The sequence below is a fragment of the Pristiophorus japonicus genome, chromosome 6 (assembly GCF_044704955.1).
Source record: "Pristiophorus japonicus isolate sPriJap1 chromosome 6, sPriJap1.hap1, whole genome shotgun sequence".
Taxonomy (NCBI): domain Eukaryota; kingdom Metazoa; phylum Chordata; class Chondrichthyes; family Pristiophoridae; genus Pristiophorus; species Pristiophorus japonicus.
The window spans coordinates 69,234,194-69,255,686 of NC_091982.1; the positions used below are offsets into that span (position 1 = coordinate 69,234,194).

Below are 21,493 nucleotides of genomic sequence, written 5' to 3' on the forward strand. Positions count from 1 at the left end.
CACACACACACCACCCCACACCATCACTCCCCCCACCCCCCATACCCAGCCCCACTCACACCCCCACACCCTCACCTCCCCCCGGCCTGTGGCGGGGGGAGTGGGGAGGGGCGGATCGCTGGAGGAGGGGGAGGCACACCTCCCCCCCCCACACACACCCCACATCCAAACCCCCACCACCACCACACCCAACACCCCCCCCCACACCCACAACTCCCACCCCCACCCCCCCCACTACCCCACCCCCCACCCCTGGGGGAGGAACGATTGCGGAGGGAGTGGGAGGGGCCTGTGGCGGGGGGAGTGGGAGGGGCGATCGCTGGAGGAGGGGGAGGGTCGATCACAGGGGGAGGGAGAAGGACAATCGCAGGGGGAGGGGGAGGGGCTTGTGGTGGGGGGGGAGGAGGGACAATCGCGGGGGGAAGGGGAGGGGCGATCGCTGGAGGAGGGGGAGGGTCGATCACAAGGTGAGGGGGAGGGGCCGGTGTTGGGGAGGGGGGGAGGGACGATCACGGGGGGAGGAGGAGGGGCTGGTGGCGGGGGGGGGGGAGGTGGGAGGGGCGATGACGGAGGGGAGGGACGATCTCAGGGAGAGGGGGAGGGACGATGGCGGGGGAGGGGCGATGGTGGAGGGAGGGGGGAGGGGCGATGACGAGGGATGGGATGATCGCGGGGCGGAGGGAGAGGGACGATGGCGGGGGGAGGGGATCCCGGCCATGATTATTTGTGTGGGTCACTCCTGCTCCTCTGGCCCCACCAATGTCCGCTATACGCCAGCTTTGTACGGCCTGGTTCCTTGTACCCTTCACCCGCTCAGATTGAACTGCGAATCGAGGCGTGTTTATTGAATCACCAGCTGGAAATGTCAGCCATTTGTTTGAACGTTTTGGGGCGGCCAGGATTGCTGATCCGATCGAGGTGTTTAAAATCATTAAAGGATTCGATCGGGTGGATGGAGAGAAACTGGTCCAGAACAAGGGGCATCACCTTAAAATCAGAGCCAGGCCGTTCAGGGCGATGTCGGGGAGCACTTCTTCACACAAAGGGCAGTGGAATCTGGAACTCTCTCCCCAGAGGCTGGGGGTCAATTGGAGCTTTCAAGCCTGAGGTGGTAGAGTTTTGCTGGGTCAGGGTATCGAGGGATACGGAACAAGGAGGGTAACTGGGGTTGAAGTACAGAGCAAGCGCGAGGGGCTGAACGGGCTCCTGTTGCGATCCTGACCCCGGCACTAACTCTGCAATCGGCCCGCCAATCGGGGCCCTTGTGGTGGTGGCATTTCACAGAACACACAAACATTTATCAATACAAATCCAATGGTTTCAGCATCTTCTGGTTTTCACTATTCATTTATAAAAAGTTGCAAACTATTGACACTGTCCTGAATGCATTTATAATTTTTATTAAAATTATTTGTGTTAATGTTTTGCGAGCAGTGGGTGATACCGTTACAATGTCTCCCGTCTCAATTATTGCATCAAATACATGAAACACACAATAAATAATCAATCAGGATCCAATAAAGGGACATCAGCAGAGATTTACAACTGTGATGGCCATGGATATATTATCATTAATAATCAATTCTCGGGGTTCTTGGCCAGGCAGACTCAGAGCTCCCGTATAGATTCTCAGACTCTGATTGAGACACACTGTTTGAACACAAATTACAGGATGATTCGGAGATATAGCTCTCTGTCAAATCGCAATGTGCTAAATGGCGAGTGAGGAGTGGGGGAGTGGGGAGGGGGAGGAGGAGAGGGGTAATGGTCCTGGGGGGAGGGGGGAACAGTCCCTGGGGGGTAGGGGAAGGGGGCTGGGGGGGAGGGGGGGGAGAGGGGGAACGGTCCCGGGGGAGGGGAGAGGGGGAAGGGAGAGGGGGAATGGTCTTGGCGGGAGGGGAGAGGAGGAGCGATCCCGAGGGGAGGGGGAACGGTCGCGGAGGGGGGTAGGGGGAGGGCGAGGGCGAGGGGATAGGGGAAATGGTCTCGGGGGAAGGGGAGAGGAGGAGCGATCCCGGGGGGAGGGAGGAGGGGGAACGGTCCCAGGGAGGGGGTAGGAGGGAGGGGGAACTGTCTCGGGGGTAGGGGGAGGGGGAATGATCCCGGGGAAGGGGGGGAATGGTCCCGGGGGAGGGGGGAGCGGTCCCGGGGGAGGGGGGGAACGATTCCGGAGGAGGGGGGGAGGGGGGAATGGTCCCGGAGAAGGGGGAGGGAGGAGGGAGAACGGTCCCGCGGGGGGGGGGGGGAACCATCGCGGAGGAAGGGGAGGGGGAGGGGGAATGGTCCCGGGGAGGGGGAGGGTGGATCGGTCCCGGGGGAGGGGGGAACGATCCCGGAGGAGGGGGAGGGTGAATGGTCCCGGGGAGAGGGGAGGGAGGAGGGCGAACGGTCCTGGGGAGGGGGAGGGGTCAACGGTCCCGGGGGTGGGGGGAGGGGGGGAGTGGTCCCGGGGGTTGGGAGGGACAGGCCTGAGGAGGGGGGAGGGGGGGCAACGGTCCCGGGGGGAGAGGGGGAACGGTCCCTGGGGAGAGGGGAATGATCCCGGGGGGTGTTGGGGTGTTGAGGATATGTCTGGGTGACGGTGCTCGGGGCAAGCTGCGTATTACGCGTTGAGGTACAAGGCAGTGGGCGATTGGTGGGGGGGCAGGCTGTATTGCGGCAGTGTGTAGTCTAGTTCCATTTCCCTGTTCGTCGCTCTCTGGTCTGTGCTGAAGTGGAAGGCCCAGTGACAATCATTGCTGTATCCGAGACCTGGGCAATTTGCAGAGATATGAAAGCTCCAATTAGAGAAACACTTCGAGAAAAAAGTATTACTAAACCTTAAAATCTTGTGAGGGTAAAATGTTTTGGGGCTAGCTGAACACATCCAGTAAATTGCCGACATTCCGTACCCGGTCTGGGCCTATAGGTGACTCCAGTCCCACACCATCGTGGTTGACTCTTCACTGCTCTGTGAAGTGCCCGAGCCAGGCACTGCGTTGTATCTTGAACCACGCTCCCAGAGGATGGCCCAGCACCTTCTCAGGCAACTCGGGATGGGCAATAAATGCCCAATAGCCTCCTCGGTTTCTATCATTCTAAGAAGCTTCCATGACATACACTCAAGGCTCGGCTGCTGCTGGGAGAGCAGGAGGCAGAATATTTCTGTAGCCCCACCTCCAGCCGCATTTACATCTGGTGACACTCCGCACTGCTGGGGGCTGCAATACAGAAGGTCGTGGGTTCAAGTCCCACACCACAGACTTGAGCACATAAACCTAGGCTGACACTCCAGTAGTACTGAGGGAGTGCCACACTGTCGGAGGGGCAGTACTGAGGGAGTGCTGCACTGTCGAAGGGGCAGTACTGAAGGAGTGCTGCACTGTCGAAGGGCCAGTGCTGAGAGAGCGGCGCACTGTCGGAGGGGCACTACTGAGGGAGTGCCGCACTGTCGGAGGGGCAGTACTGAGGGAGTGCCGCATTGTTGGAGGGGCAGTACTGAAGGACGCCGCACTGTCGGAGGGGCACTACTGAGGGAGTGCTGCACTGTCGGAGGTGCCGTCTTTTAGATGAGACGTCAATCCGAGGCCCTGTCTGCTCTCTCAGGTGGATGTAAAAGATCCCATGGCACTATTTTGAAGAAGGGCAGGGGAGTTATCCCCAATATTTATCCTTCAGTCAACGTAACAAAAAACAGATTATCTGGTCATTGTCACATTTCTGTTTGTGGGAGCTTGCTGTGCCCAAACTGGCTGCCGCGTTTCCCATATTACAACAGTGAGTACACTTCAAAAGTACTTTATTGGCTGTAAAGCGCTTTGGGACATCTGATGGTCGTGAAAGGCGCTATATAAATCCAAGTCTTTCTTTCTTACAAAGGGCAGGAAGTGATGTTCCAGCTGTACAGAGCCGCGGTCAGACCCCATGTGCTGGGCCCCGCCCCTCAGGGAGGGTATATCGGCCTCGGAGGGGGGCAGCACAGATTCACCAGAATGATACCCAGGGCTGAAAGGGTTAAATTAGGCAGACAGACTGGGCTTGTATTCCCTTGACTATTGAAGATTAATGGCTGATCATATTGAGGTGTTTAAGATGATGAAAGGCGTTGACAGGGTAGACAGAGAAATGATGGAAGTCCCTCCCTTAAAGGCTGTAGATGTTGGTGGTGAATTGGGGCTTTCAGGACTGAGACTGACGGACTTTTTTGGGTAAGGGTTTCAAGAGCTATGGAACCAAGGCAGGTCAATGGAGCCAAGATACCGGTCAGCCTATGAATGGTGGATTAGACACTGGGGTGGAACGGCCTCCTCCTGCTCCCACGTATTGAGATACTTACAGTTACTCCCAAACTGCCCTCCTCCTGACCAAGTGGCCTGAAGGTTGTATCAGGTGCCAGCACCAGGAAGGTAGGAGTGTACACTGGTGGAACTCACTTCAGTGGGGATCCCAGCACTGTTCCCTCTAAGGTGCGGGAGGGGTCATTCCTGAGTCATCCCAGTCCCAGCACAGCACAAAACTTTAAAACTCATTGGGAGAGATCAGCAGGAAGTGGACATAAACAGAGTGGTTTATTCTGGAATTTATAAAGAGTGGGAATTCAGAGAAGAGGGAGAAGTGACATAAAAACAGACAGTAAAAGCTTCTATAGGTATGGATAAAGGAAAAGATTAGTGAAAGCACAAGCTGAGACAGGAGAAATTATACTAGGGAATAAGGAAATGGCAGAGAAATTAAACAAATACTTTGTGTCTGTCTTCAAGGAAGAAGACACAAAAAAACCTCCCGGAAATAGTGGAGAGCCAAGGGTCTAGCGAGAATGAGGAACTGAAAGAAATTAGTATTAGTAAAAAATAGTACTAGGGAAGTTAATGGGACTGAACTTTGGAAGCAAGTCATCCTCGCTTCGAGGGACTGCCGAAGAAAAATTAAAAAGTAACAAATAAAAGTGAGTTAAACTTGTGTTATTCACTCTTCTTCCTTCTGCTAAATTGCTTCCTGCTTCACCTGATGATTGAAAGCCTGATCTTACAAACCCAACTGTGATAGGATCGTTTTATTTCAAAAAGCGGATTCATGTACTGCTCAAAATTCGAACAAACTCATTTCTCAATTCCTCTCTGAATATATGTCAGTGCCAGCAACCAGGGTCCCTCTGACTCACCCACCTGTAACGGCTTTAATAAGATCAGGTACACATGGTTATAACAACATCAGAAATAGGAGCAGGAGTCGGCCATTCGGCCCCTTGAGCCTGCTCCGTCATTCGATGAGATCATGGCTGATCATCGACATCAACTCCACTTTTCCGCCCGATGCCCATTTCCCTCGCCACTCCCTCGCCCCGACCTCGCTGCTCCCTTGCTCCGACCTCGCCCCGACTTCCCCGCTCCCTCGCCGCTCCCTCGCCTCGACCTTGCCGCTCCCTCGCCTCGACCTCCCCGCTCCCTCGCCGCTCCCTCCCCGCTTCCTCGCCCCGACCTCATTGCTCCCTTGCCGCTCCTGATAAATGTAATATTGCACCAGTGGTAGATTTATGGTTTTATTCTTGTTCTGATGAAAGTTAATAAAAACCTTAATAACTTAAAAAGTGGGGAAAATTGGAGCTTACTTTTCAAAATCAGAATTGTGGCGTCAGGGTTATATTTTTAGAACTGTTGGGTTTCCTCCCTTTCTCCAGACCAGCCCCAATAGTATGTCTGTCTGCGGATCAATTCAAATGGCCCAGTGCCAACAAAGCCTGCCTTTGTCAGAAACAAAAATATGAATTTTTTTTTTAAATTCATCGGATTACACAGGATATACAGCACAGAAACAGGCCATTTGCCCCAAACAGTCCATGCCGGCGTTTATGCTCCACTCGAGCCTCCTCCCGTCTTTTCTCATCTAAATCTATCAGTATAACCCTCTATTCCCTTCTCCCTCATATGCTTGTCTAGCCTCCCCTTAAATGCATCGATACTATTCACTTCAACCACTCCCTGTGGCAGTGAGTTCCACATTCTCACCACTCTCTGGGTAAAGAAGTTTCTCTGAATCCCCTATTGGATTTCTTGGTGACTATCTTATATTGATGGCCTCTAGTTATGCTCTTCCCCACAAGTGGAAACACTCTCTCTGTATCCACTCTATCAAAACCTTTCATAATTTTACAGACCTCTATTAGGTCACCCCTCAGCATTCTTTTTTCAAGAGAAGAGAGACCCAGCCTGCTCACCCTTTCCTGATATGTATACCCTCGCATTTCTGGTATCATCCTTGTAAATCTTCTCTGCACCCTCTCCAGTGCCTCTATATCCTTTTTATAATATGGCGACCAGAACTGTACGCAGTGCTCCAAGTGTGGTCTAACCAAGGTTCGATACAGGTTTAGTATAACTTCCCTACTTTTCAATTCTATCCCTCTAGAAATAAACCCTAGTGCTTGGTTTGCTTTTTATGGCCTTGCTAACCTGTGTCGCAACGTTTAGTGATTTGTGTATTTGTATCCGAGATCCCTTTGTTCCTCTACCCCAGGTGGACTCGTGACCTCCCAATAACAAGTGACCTCCCTATTCTGCCTACCTGACTTTCTACAGGCCAGTTCAGAAAATTGTTCAAAGCCAGAAAAAATGTACAGGAAAGTGATGTTGATTTTACTGTGAACAAACTTGCAGAATGGGCATATAAATGACAAATGATTTTCAATATAGATAAGTGTGAGCTTGTGCATTTTGGTACGAGGAATAAGGAGGTGGCCTGGGGGATTCTGGGGGAGAAATTCATTATCCCAGGAATGGCCGGTAACTCTGGAAGAGTTTGAGATTGAGCTCCAGGTGTTAATGAATCACGGTGCACGCAAAATTACATCTGATTGCTGAGAGAAGGGATTGGAGGGCGGAGTGCAGCACTGATGGCCTAGCTCAGTGCCAACAGACACATAGGCCTGAGCAATATCAGTAACAGTATAATGGCAATTCATCATTGCCACAGGCTCTTCCAGTTCTTAAAGGGGACGTTCCATAATGCTGCAGAACCTCATTCTAGTCTGGCACTTTGATATGTTGGGAGAATAAAAATGTCACTAATTTTCAGTGGCTACAACACACCAGAGACGCAACAACCTTGAAAGGACTGAATCCAACTGTTGCACAATGTCACACTGACGCAGTGGAACAGCACCAACTTGACAGCTGCCACTCACCACAATGATCACTTTAAGTAACGCCCCTGGAGCCAGCATCCGCCTGCGTGACCCGACGCGCCCTGTCACTGTCGGGGCAAGGCGCAAAGGCAAGGGGTGACAATCAATTTTGAAGATCAGGCGTCCAGTGAGCGTTGCACACTCTGCCTGATGTCACGATCTGCCTGGCTCTGCAGTACCCGCTGCTAACTCGTATCGGCAGCCATTACGCACCCAGCACGTTACACACCCTGCCCGTTTATACACCACGCCCGTTAGACACCACGCCCGCGACACACCCCACCAGTTATACACCCGCCCGTTACACACCCGTCCGTTACACCTCACCCGTTATACACCCCGTCCGTTATACACTCGCCCATTATACACACCGCCCGTTATACACTCGCCCATTATACACACCGCCCGTTATACACCCCGCCCGTTACACACCCTGCCCGTTACACACACCGCCCGTTACACACAACACCCGTTACACACACTGCCCGTTATACACTCGCCCATTATACACTCGCCCATTATACACCTGCCCGTTATACACCCCACCCACTATAAACTGACCCGTTACACACCGTCGTTACACACCGCCCGTTATACACCCGCCCGTTATACACCCTGCCCGTTATACACCTTGCCCGTTACACACCACCCGTTATACACCCTGCCCGTTATACACCCGCCCGTGACACACCCCACCCACTATACACCCACCCATTACACACTCTGTCGTTATACATCGCCCGTTATACACCCGCCCGTTATACACCCCGTCCGTTATACACCCTGCCCGTTATACACACCGCCCGTTATACACCCTGCCCGTTACACACCACCCATTATACACCCTGCCCGTTACACACTGCCCATTACACACCCCGCCTGTTATACACCGCACCCATTACACACCACCCGTTATACACCCTGCCCGTTACACATCACCCGTTATACACCCTGCCCGTTACACACCACCCGTTATACACCCGCCCATTACACACCACCCATTATACACAGCGTCTGTTATACATCCCACCCGTTGTACAACCCGTCCGTTACACACTGCTCGTTACACACCCGTCCGTTACACCCCATCTGTTACACACCCGCCCATTACACACTGCCCATTATGCACCCCGCCCGTTATACACCCCATCCGTTACACACTGCCTGTTATACACCTGCCCATTATACACCTGCCCGTTACAGACATGCCCGTTACACCCGCCCGTTACAGACCTGTCCATTATACACCTGCCCGTTATACACGGGCTCGTTATACACCCCGTCCGTTATACATCCCGCCCATTATATACACCTCCCGTTACACACCCCGCCGATATAGACCCTGCCCGTAACACACTACCTGTTTACACCCTGCCCGTAACATATCGCCCATTATACACCCTGCCCGTTACACGGGGCGAGCGTGGCCTCAGCAACACCGAGTGCAGGTCTCAGGCCCTAAGTCAGAGCGGCCGGGCCCGACACCAGGAAACCCTGCCCGCCCGGGGGCAGCGGGAGCCGCCATCACACAAGGACAACAACACCTTGCATTGCCGCCTCTGTCCCCAGCCGAGGGGACTCTGCACCGGCCTGGACCAAACGTTCTCTGCACCGGATTCGGAGGGCTTCTGGCCAGCCAAGGGGACTCCGGGACAACTTGCCAAAGGGACTTGAGGACGTGGGGCCAGCCGAGGGGACTCCAAGGCCGGCGTTCAACCCGCTGGAGGGACTCCAAGGCCGGCTCTGAACTGGCTGAAGGGACCAAGGCATGGCATCTTCTCATACACCCAACCAACTTTTTACATTAATTTTTTCAACTTTGAGCCAACTTTTAAACTTATTAAACAATTTGGGAGAACTTTTAAAACTTACATTTTAGACTTTCAACGAAATACTTTTAAACATTTATTATTATCTTACATCTTAGATTTTTAACAACTCTTAGAAACTTCTTAAAACTTTTTAACAACTCTTAAAAACTTTTGAAATAAATTAGAAACCTTTATCAACTTTTAACTTTTAAAATAACTTTGGAAGTCATTTTCCTAATGCCTGCCCTCCAACCTAGCCTCGGGCCATCTACCATCAATGGCGCTACCCGGCGCCGAGCTTGCTGCCAACACTTCGCCAATTAGGCTTATCGAGCTGTGCCTGGTCTCCCCCTTGCCACTGGACCAAGACCTTGTTCAGCTAAGCCCGTGTGGTTGCCGATGTGCAGTGGCCACCCCACGTTAAAAGAACTCATGCACAGGCTCCGTCAGTATGAAGTTCGGGACCTGGAATGTCAGGACCCTCATGGACAATCCCAACAGCAACAGGCCGGAACGCCGCACCGCCATAGTTGCCCAGGAATTCAGAAGTTTTGACATTGACATCGCCGCCCTAAGCGAGACCCGGTGGGCAGGGGAAGGCCAGTTGAAGGAACATGGTGGAGGTTACAGCTTCTGGAAAGGGAAACCAGAGGCCGAATGCCGCCTTCATGGAGTCGGCTTTGCCGTCAAGAATGAGCTGGTCGACCACCTCAAAGACTCCCCCTGTAGGGTTAACGAACGTCTCATGACTCTTCGTATCACCCTATCTCGGAACCAATGTGCCACAGTCATCAGTGCGTATGCCCCCACACTCGATGCAACGGATGAGGTTAAAGAGGATTTTTATTCCAACCTCGAGACATCCTTGTCCCGTGTCCCCACGGGTGACAAATTGATCTTCCTGGGTGATTTTAATGCCAGGGTTGGCAAAGACACAGCCCTCTGGGGAGACGTGATTGGCAGAGAGGGGGTAGGGAAAGGCAACTCCAGCAGTACCCTACTCCTGACAAAATGTTTAGAACATGAACTCCTCATCGCCAACACCCTGTTCCGCCAGAGGGACAAATACAAGGCATTGTGGCAACACCCTCGCTCCAAACACTGGCACCTGCTTGACTATGTCATCGTCCGAGCCAGGGATCGCAAGGATGTGCGCATCAACCGTGCTATGACAGGAGCTGACGACTGCTGGACGGACCACCACCTAATCCGATCCATCATCAACATTAACATTACCCCAAAGCAGAGGGGACAGCAGAAGCAGTTCCGCAAAAGTAATGCCGGAGCACTTAGAGACCCAGCTAAGAGAGCCCTATACAGTCAGCGCCTCACAGCCAATGTGGTGTGCCTTGATGACCCTGAGATGCTGAATCCCCATAGCGCTTGGTCTGCCCTCCAGGCTCTATAACCAGTGCCTGTGACGAGACACTTGGTCACTCAACCAGAAAACATCAGGACTGGTTTGATGAAAATGATCAGGAGATCGAAGAACTAATAGGTCGCAAGCGCAAAGCATTTCTGAGCCTCAAGCAACAGCCCAACTCGGGAGCTGCAAAACAACATCACAGACACCTCAAGGCTCAGGTCCAACAAAAAATGCGGGGCCTAAAGAACAGGTGGTGGATGGAGAAAGCACAGGAGATACAACAACTGGCCGACAGCCATGATATGCGAGCATTCTTCACTGCAGTCAAGGCCACCTACGGTCCAAACTCCCAAGGCCCCACCCCATTCCTGGACAAGAACGGGGAAACACTCATCAAAGACACCGAGGTTGTCAGGGCCTGATGGAAGGAGCATTTTGAAGATCTCCTCAATCAAGACTCTGCTTTTGACTCGAGTGTTCTCAATTCCATCCTGCAGCATGTGACTTGTCATCAACTCAGTGAAACTCAAACATTGTACGAGGTTGGCAAACAGCTTAAGAATAACAAGGCTACGGGAGTGGATGGAATCCCTGCTGAGGCACTAAAATATGGCGGAGAGGCGCTGTTGGCGCAGATACATGACCTCATCTCTCTCATCTGGACGGAGGAGAGCATGCCGGGAGATCTCAGAGATGCAGTGATTGTGACCATTTTAAAAAAGGGGGACAAGTCCGATTGCGGCAACTACAGGGGAATCTCCCTGCTTTCAGCCACTGGGAGAGTTGTCGCTTGAGTTCTCCTCAATCATCTTCTCCCTGTGACCGAGGAGCTCCTCCCGGGATCACAATGCGGATTTCGTCCCCTACGGAGCACAACAGACATGATCTTTGCAGCGCGACAGTTGCAGAAAAAATGCAGGGATCAGCGCCAGCCCTTATACATGGCTTTTTTCGATCTTACAAAGGCCTTTGACACCGTCAACCATGAGGGTCTATGGATGCCCCAAAAGTTTGTCAACATCCTTTGCCTGCTCCACGACGACATGCAGGCCGTGATCCTTACCAATGGATCCATTACAGTCCCAATCCATGTCCGGACCAGGGTCAAACAGGGCTGCGTCATCGCTCCAACCCTCTTCTCAATCTTCCTCGCCGTATACTCCACCTCACAATCAACAAGCTCCCCGCTGGAGTGGAACTAAACTATAGAACCATTGGGAAGCTGTTAAACCTACACCGCCTCCAGGCCAGGTCCAAGATCACCCTAACCTCTGTCGTTGAGCTGCAGTATGTGGACGATGCCTGTGCCTGCGCACATTCAGAGGCTGAACTCCAGGATATAGTCAATGTATTTACTGAGGCGTACGAAAGCATGGGCTTGACGCTTAACATCCGTAAGACAAAGGTCCTTCACCAGCCTGTCCCCGTTGCGCAGCACTTCCCCCCAGTCATCAAGATCCACAGCGCGGCCCTTGACAATGTGGACCATTTCCCATATCTCGGGAGCCTCTTATTAACAAAGGCAGATATTGATGCGGAGATTCAACATCGCCTCCAGTGCACCAGTGCAGCCTTCGGCCGTCTGAGGAAAAGAGTGTTTGAAGACCAGGCCCTCAAATCTACCACCAAGCTCATGGTCTATTGGGCTGTAGTAATACCTGCCCTCCTGTATGAATCGGAGGCATGGACGCTGTACAGAAGACACTTCAAGTTGCTGGAGATATATCACCAACGATGTCTCCGCAAGGTCCTGCAAATCCCCTGGGAGGACAGGCGCACCAACATCAGTGTCCTCGTCCAGGCTAACATCCCCAGTAGTGAAGCACTGACCACACTCGATCAGCTTCGCTGGGCAGGCCACATTGTTCGCATGCCAGATACGAGACTCCCTAAGCAAATGCTTTATACGGAGCTCCTTCATGATAAACAAGCCAAAGGAGGACAGCGGAAACGTTATAAGGACACCCTCAAAGCCTCCCTGGTAAAGTGTGACATCACCACTGACACCTGGGAGACCCTGGCTACAGACCGCCCGAGGTGGAGAAAGTGCATCCGGGAGAGCGTGAGCTCTTTGAGTCTCAACGCCACGAGCATGAAGAGGTCAGGCGCAGGCAGTGGAAGGAGCGAGCGGCAAACCAGCCCCACCGACCCCTTCCCTTGACTAATGTCTGTCCCACCTGTAACAGGGTCTGTGGCTCTCGTATCGGACTGTTCAGCCACCTAAGAACTCACTTTGGGAGTGGTTGCAAGCCTTCCTCGATTCCGAGGGACTGCCTATGATGATACACACTGCCCTATATACACACCGCCCGGTATACACCTGCCCGTTACACACCGCCCGTTATACACCCCGCCTGTTATACACCCACCCGTTATACATCCCGTCCGTTACACACCGCCAGTTATACACCCGCCCGTTATACACCCGCCCGTTATACACCCCACCCGTTATACACCCGCCCGTTATACACCCGCCCGTTATACACCCCACCCGTTATACACCCGCCCGTTATACACCCCGTCTGTTACACACTGCCCGTTACACACCCGCCTGTTACACACCAGGCTCGTTATACACCCGCCCGTTACACACCCCGCCCGTTATACACCCCGCTCGTTATATACCCGCCCGTTATACACATCGCCCGTTATACACCCGCCCGTTATACACCCGTCCGTTATACACCCGCCAGTTACACACCCCGCCTGTTATACACCCCATCCATTATACACCCCACCCATTATACACCCGTCCATTATACACCCTCCCGTTATACACCCCGTCCGTTACACACTGCCCGTTACACACCCGCCTGTTACACACCCCGCCCGTTATACACCCCACCGGTTATACACCCCGCCCGTTATACACCCCACTCGTTATATACCAGTCCTATATACACATCGCCCGTTATACACCTGCCCGTTATACACCCGTCCGTTATACACATGCCAGCTACACATCCCGCCCGTTTTTCACCCCACCCGTTATACACCCGCCGGTTATACACCCGCTCGTTATACACCCGCCCGTTATACACCCCGCTCGTTATACAGACGCCCGTTATACACCCGCCCGTTATACACTCGCCCATTATATACCCGTCCGTTATACACCCGCCTGTTATACACCCGGCAGTTACACACCCCGCCCGTTATACACCCCACCCATTATACACCCCACCTGTTATACACCCGCCCGTTATACACCAGCCCGTTATACACCCGCCCGTTATACACCCGCCCGTTATACACCCCGCCCTTTATACACCCGCCCGTTATACACGTTACACTCCTGCCCGTTATACACACGCCTGTTATACACCCGCCCGTTATACACGTTACTCTCCCGCCCGTTATACACCCCGCCCGTTATACACCCGCCCGTTATACACATTACACTCCAGCCCGTTATACACACACCCATTATACACCCCGCCCGTTATACACCCCGCCCGTTATACACCCGACCGTTATACACATTACTCTCCCGCCCGTTATACACCCAGCCGTTATACATCCGCCTGTTATACACGTTACACTCACGCCCGTTATACACCACGCCCGTTATACACCCCGCCCGATATACACCCGCCCATTATACACGTTACACCCACGCCCCATTATACACCCGCCCGTTATACACCCCGCCCGTTATATACCCGCCCGTTATACACCACACCCATTATACACCCCACCCGTTATACACCCGTCCGTTATACACCCACCCGTTATACACCCCGTCCGTTACACACTGCCCGTTACACACCCGCCTGTTACACACCCCACCCGTTATACACCCCACCCGTTATACACCCCACCCGTTATACAACCCGCCCGTTATACACCCCACTCGTTATATACCCGCCCGTTATACACGTTACTCTCCCGCCCATTATACACCCCTCCCGTTATACATCCGCCCGTTATACATGTTATACACCCCGCCCGTTATACACCCCGCCCGTTATACACCCGCCCGTTATACATCCCGCCCGTTATACACCCCGCCCATTATACACCCCGCCCGTTATACACCCGCCTATTATACACGTTACACCCACGCCCATTATACGCCCTGCCCATTATACACCCGCCCGTTATACACCCGCCCATTATACACGTTACACTCCCGCCCGTTATACACCCTGCCAATTATACACCTGCCCGTTATACACCCGCCCATTATACACCCGACCCGGTATACACCCCGCCCTTTATACACCCCACCCATTATACACCCGCCCGTTATACACGTTACACTCCTGCCCGTTATACACCCGCCTGTTATACACCCGCCCGTTATACACGTTACTCTCCCGCCCGTTATACACCCCGCCCGTTATACACCCGCCTGTTATACACATTACACTCCCGCCCGTTATACACCCACCCATTATACACCCCGCCCGTTATACACCCGCCCGTTATACACGTTACTCTCCCGCCCGTTATACACCCCGCCCGTTATACACCCGCCTATTATACACGTTACACCCACGCCCATTATACGCCCTGCCCATTATACACCCGCCCGTTATACACCCGCCCATTATACACGTTACACTCCCGCCCGTTATACACCCTGCCAATTATACACCTGCCCGTTATACACCCGCCCATTATACACCCGACCCGGTATACACCCCGCCCTTTATACACCCCACCCATTATACACCCGCCCGTTATACACGTTACACTCCTGCCCGTTATACACCCGCCTGTTATACACCCGCCCGTTATACACGTTACTCTCCCGCCCGTTATACACCCCGCCCGTTATACACCCGCCTGTTATACACATTACACTCCCGCCCGTTATACACCCACCCATTATACACCCCGCCCGTTATACACCCGCCCGTTATACACGTTACTCTCCCGCCCGTTATACACCCCGCCGTTATACATCCGCCTGTTATACACGTTACACTCATGCCCGTTATACACCACGCCCGTTATACACCTCGCCCGTTATACACCCGCCCATTATACACGTTACACCCACGCCCATTATACACCCGTCCGTTATACACCCCGCCCGTTATACACCCCGCCCGTTATACACCCGCCCATTATACACGTTACACCCACGCCCATTATACACCCGCCCGTTATACACCCCGCCCGTTATACACCCGCCGGTTATACACATTACACCCCCGCCCGTTATACACCCACCCATTATACACCCCGCCCGTTATACACCCGCCCGTTATACACGTTACTCTCCCGCCCGTTATACACCCCGCCGTTATACATCCGCCTGTTATACACGTTACACTCATGCCCGTTATACACCACGCCCGTTATACACCTCGCCCGTTATACACCCGCCCATTATACACGTTACACCCACGCCCATTATACACCCGTCCGTTATACACCCCACCCGTTATACACCCCGCCCGTTATACACGTTACACCCACGCCCATTATACACCCGCCCGTTATACACCCCGCCCGTTATACACCCGCCGGTTATACACATTACACTCCAGCCCGTTATACACCCACCCATTATACACCCTTCCCGTTATACACCCCGCCCGTTATACACCCGCCTGTTATACACATTACTCTCCCGCCCGTTATACACCCCGCCGTTATACATCCGTCTGTTCGCCTGTTATACACGTTACACTCACGCCCGTTATACACCACGCCCGTTATACACCCCGCCCGTTATACACCCGCCCGTTATACACCCGACCCGGTATACACCCCGCCCTTTATACACCCCACCCATTATACACCCGCCCGTTATACACGTTACACTCCTGCCCGTTATACACCCGCCTGTTATACACCCGCCCGTTATACACGTTACTCTCCCGCCCGTTATACACCCCGCCCGGAATACACCCGCCCGTTATACACATTACACTCCAGCCCGTTATACACACACCCATTATACACCCTGCCCGTTATACACCCCGCCCGTTATACACCCGACCGTTATACACATTACTCTCCCGCCCGTTATACACCCAGCCGTTATACATCCGCCTGTTATACACGTTACACTCACGCCCGTTATACACCACGCCCGTTATACACCCCGCCCGTTATACACCCGCCCATTATACACGTTACACCCACGCCCATTATACACCCGCCCGTTATACACCCCGCCCGTTATACACCCGCCCGTTATACACCACACCCATTATACACCCCACCCGTTATACACCCGTCCGTTATACACCCACCCGTTATACACCCCGTCCGTTACACACTGCCCGTTACACACCCGCCTGTTACACACCCCACCCGTTATACACCCCACCCGTTATACACCCCACCCGTTATACAACCCGCCCGTTATACACCCCACTCGTTATATACCCGCCCGTTATACACGTTACTCTCCCGCCCATTATACACCCCTCCCGTTATACATCCGCCCGTTATACATGTTATACACCCCGCCTGTTATACACCCCGCCCGTTATACACCCGCCCGTTATACACCCGCCCGTTATACACCCGCCCACCCGTTATACACCCCGCCCATTATACACCCGTCCATTATACACGTTACACCCACGCCCGTTATACACCCGCCCATTATACACCCCGCCCGTTATACACCCGCCCATTATACATGTTACACCCACGCCCGTTATACGCCCTGCCCATTATACACCCGCCCGTTATACACCCGCCCATTATACACGTTACACTCCCGCCCGTTATACACCCTGCCAATTATACACCTGCCCGTTATACACCCGCCCATTATACACCCGACCCGGTATACACCCCGCCCTTTATACACCCCACCCATTATACAGCCGCCCGTTATACACGTTACACTCCTGCCCGTTATACACCCGCCTGTTATACACCCGCCCGTTATACATGTTACTCTCCCGCCCGTTATACACCCCGCCCGTTATACACCCGCCTGTTATACACATTACACTCCCGCCCGTTATACACCCACCCATTATACACCCCGCCCGTTATACACCCGCCCGTTATACACGTTACTCTCCCGCCCGTTATACACCCCGCCGTTATACATCCGCCTGTTATACACGTTACACTCATGCCCGTTATACACCACGCCCGTTATACACCTCGCCCGTTATACACCCGCCCATTATACACGTTACACCCACGCCCATTATACACCCGTCCGTTATACACCCCGCCCGTTATACACCCGCCCATTATACACGTTACACCCACGCCCATTATACACCCGCCCGTTATACACCCCGCCCGTTATACACCCGCCGGTTATACACATTACACTCCCGCCCGTTATACACCACACCCATTATACACCCCTCCCGTCATACACCCGTCCGTTATACACCCACCCATTATACACCCCGTCCGTTACACACTGCCCGTTACACACCCGCCTGTTACACACCCCACCCGTTATACACCCCACCCGTTATACACCCCACCCGTTATACAACCCGCCCGTTATACACCCCACTCGTTATATACCCGCCCGTTATACACGTTACTCTCCCGCCCATTATACACCCCTCCCGTTATACATCCGCCCGTTATACATGTTATACACCCCGCCCGTTATACACCCGCCCGTTATATACCCCGCCCATTATACACCCGCCCACCCGTTATACACCCCGCCCATTATACACCCGTCCATTATACACGTTCCACCCACGCCCGTTATACACCCGCCCGTTATACACCCCGCCCGTTATACACCCGCCCATTATACACGTTACACCCACGCCCGTTATACGCCCTGCCCAATATACACCCGCCCGTTATACACCCGCCCATTATACACGTTACACTCCCGCCCGTTATACACCCTGACAATTATACACCTGCCCGTTATACACCCGCCCATTATACACCCGACCCGGTATACACCCCGCCCTTTATACACCCCACCCATTATACACCCGCCCGTTATACACGTTACACTCCTGCCCGTTATACACCCGCCTGTTATACACCCGCCCGTTATACACGTTACTCTCCCGCCCGTTATACACCCCGCCCGTTATACACCCGCCTGTTATACACATTACACTCCCGCCCGTTATACACCCACCCATTATACACCCCGCCCGTTATACACCCGCCCGGTATACACGTTACACCCACGCCCATTATACACCCGTCCGTTATACACCCCGCCCGTTATACACCCCGCCCGTTATACACCCGCCCATTATACACGTTACACTCCCGCCCGTTATACACCCTGCCAATTATACACCTGCCCGTTATACACCCGCCCATTATACACCCGACCCGGTATACACCCCGCCCTTTATACACCCCACCCATTATACACCCGCCCGTTATACACGTTACACTCCTGCCCGTTATACACCCGCCTGTTATACACCCGCCCGTTATACACGTTACTCTCCCGCCCGTTATACACCCCGCCGTTATACATCCGCCTGTTATACACGTTACACTCATGCCCGTTATACACCACGCCCGTTATACACCTCGCCCGTTATACACCCGCCCATTATACACGTTACACCCACGCCCATTATACACCCGTCCGTTATACACCCCGCCCGTTATACACCCGCCCATTATACACCCGCCGGTTATACACATTACACTCCCGCCCGTTATACACCCACCCATTATACACCCCACCCGTTATACACCCGCCCGTTATACACGTTACTCTCCCGCCCGTTATACACCCGTCCGTTATACACCCCACCCGTTATACACCCCGCCCGTTATACACGTTACACCCACGCCCATTATACACCCGCCCGTTATACACCCCGCCCGTTATACACCCGCCGGTTATACACATTACACTCCAGCCCATTATACACCCACCCATTATACACCCTTCCCGTTATACACCCCGCCCGTTATACACCCGCCTGTTATACACGTTACTCTCCCGCCCGTTATACACCCCGCCGTTATACATCCGTCTGTTCGCCTGTTATACACGTTACACTCACGCCCGTTATACACCACGCCCGTTATACACCCCGCCCGTTATACACCCGCCCGTTATACACCCGCCCGTTATACACCCGACCCGGTATACACCCCGCCCTTTATACACCCCACCCATTATACACCCGCCCGTTATACACGTTACACTCCTGCCCGTTATACACCCGCCTGTTATACACCCGCCCGTTATACACGTTACTCTCCCGCCCGTTAGACACCTCGCCCGTTATACACCCGCCCATTATACACGTTACACCCACGCCCATTATACACCCGTCCGTTATACACCCCGCCCGTTATACACCCCGCCCGTTATACACCCGCCCATTATACACGTTACACCCACGCCCATTATACACCCGCCCGTTATACACCCCGCCCGTTATACACCCGCCGGTTATACACATTACACTCCCGCCCGTTATACACCCACCCATTATACACCCCGCCCGTTATACACCCGCCCGTTATACACGTTACTCTCCCGCCCGTTATACACCCCGCCGTTATACATCCGCCTGTTATACACGTTACACTCATGCCCGTTATACACCACGCCCGTTATACACCCCGCCCATTATACACCCGCCCATTATACACGTTACACCCACGCCCATTATACACCCGCCCGTTATACACCCCGCCCGTTATACACGTTACACCCACGCCCATTATACACCCGCCCGTTATACACCCCGCCCGTTATACACCCGCCGGTTATACACATTACACTCCAGCCCGTTATACACCCGTCCGTTATACACCCCGCCCGTTATACACGTTACACCCACGCCCATTATACACCCGCCCGTTATACACCCCGCCCGTTATACACTCGGCCGTTATACACGTTACTCTCCCGCCCGTTATACACCCCGCCGTTATACATCTGCCTGTTATACACGTTACACTCACGCCCGTTATACACCACGCCAGTTATACACCCTGCCTGTTATACACCCGCCCATTATACACGTTACACCCACGCCCATTATACACCCGCCCGTTATACACCCCGCCCGTTATACACCCGCCCGTTATACACCACACCCATTATACACCCCACCCGTTATACACCCGTTCGTTATACACCCACCCATTATACACCCCGTCCGTTACACACTGCCCGTTACACACCCGCCTGTTACACACCCCGCCCGTTATACACCCCACCCGTTATACACCCCACCCGTTATACAACCCGCCCGTTATACACCCCACTCGTTATATACCCGCCCGTTATACACGTTACTCTCCCGCCCATTATACACCCCTCCCGTTATACATCCGCACGTTATACATGTTACACTCACGCCCGTTATACACCCCGCCCGTTATACACCCCGCCCGTTATACACCCGCCCATTATACACGTTACACCCACGCCCGTTATACACCCGTCCGTTATACACCCCGCCCGTTATACACCCCACCCATTATACACCCGCCCATTATACATGTTCCACCCACGCCCGTTATACGCCCCGCCCATTATACACCCGCCCGCTATACACCCGCCCATTATACACGTTACACTCCCGCCCGTTATACACCCCGCCCATTATACACCCGCCCGTTATACACCCGTCCATTATACATGTTACACTCCCACCTGTTATACACCTACCCGTTATACAGCCGCCCGTTATACACGTTATACACTCGCCCGTTATATACCCGCCCGTTGCACACCCGCCCGTTACACATCCGCCCGTTATACACGTTACACACCCGCCCGTTACACACCCACCCATTATACACTCGCCCGTTATATACCCGCCCGTTACACACCCGCCCGTTATATACCCGCCCGTTACACACCCGCCCGTTATATACCCGCCCGCTACACATCCGCCTGTTATACACGTTACACACCCGCCCGTTACACACCCGCCCGTTACACACCTACCCACTATACACCCGCCCGTTACACACCCACCCGTTACACACCCGCCCATTATACACGTTACACTCCCGCCCATTATACACCTGCTCGTTACACCACAGGAAGCCGGAATTCCTTGTTCTCGCTCACACTCGATGGTTAGCACTAAGTTCCGGCCAGAAATTGTAATTGCGGGAGCACTTACCATTCCCATATTCCTGGGCAGGAATGAAGTTCTTTCTGGAGCCGTTGGAGGATGTGGTTGTGGACTGTGAGGATTTGTTGGAGTGAGTTGTGGAGCCTGTCCTGCGATCGGTCAACTTCGC

General features: G+C 53.6%; 1 protein-coding gene across 1 annotated transcript in view; it reads right to left on the reverse strand.

Moving 5' to 3' along the window:
- Positions 1–2,343: 2,343 nt before the first annotated feature.
- The window catches only part of adgrg4a (adhesion G protein-coupled receptor G4a), a 90,321-nt gene continuing 71,171 nt past the window's right edge, over positions 2,344–21,493 (reverse strand). Inside the window, exons 20-21 of the mRNA XM_070882066.1 lie at positions 21,373–21,493; positions 2,344–2,751 (exon numbers count right to left, since the gene is read on the reverse strand). The exon at positions 21,373–21,493 is cut by the window's right edge and continues 23 nt beyond it. Coding sequence (XP_070738167.1) covers positions 2,603–2,751; positions 21,373–21,493 — 270 coding nt within the window. The 3' untranslated portion in view covers positions 2,344–2,602. The remainder of the gene's footprint in view (positions 2,752–21,372) is intronic.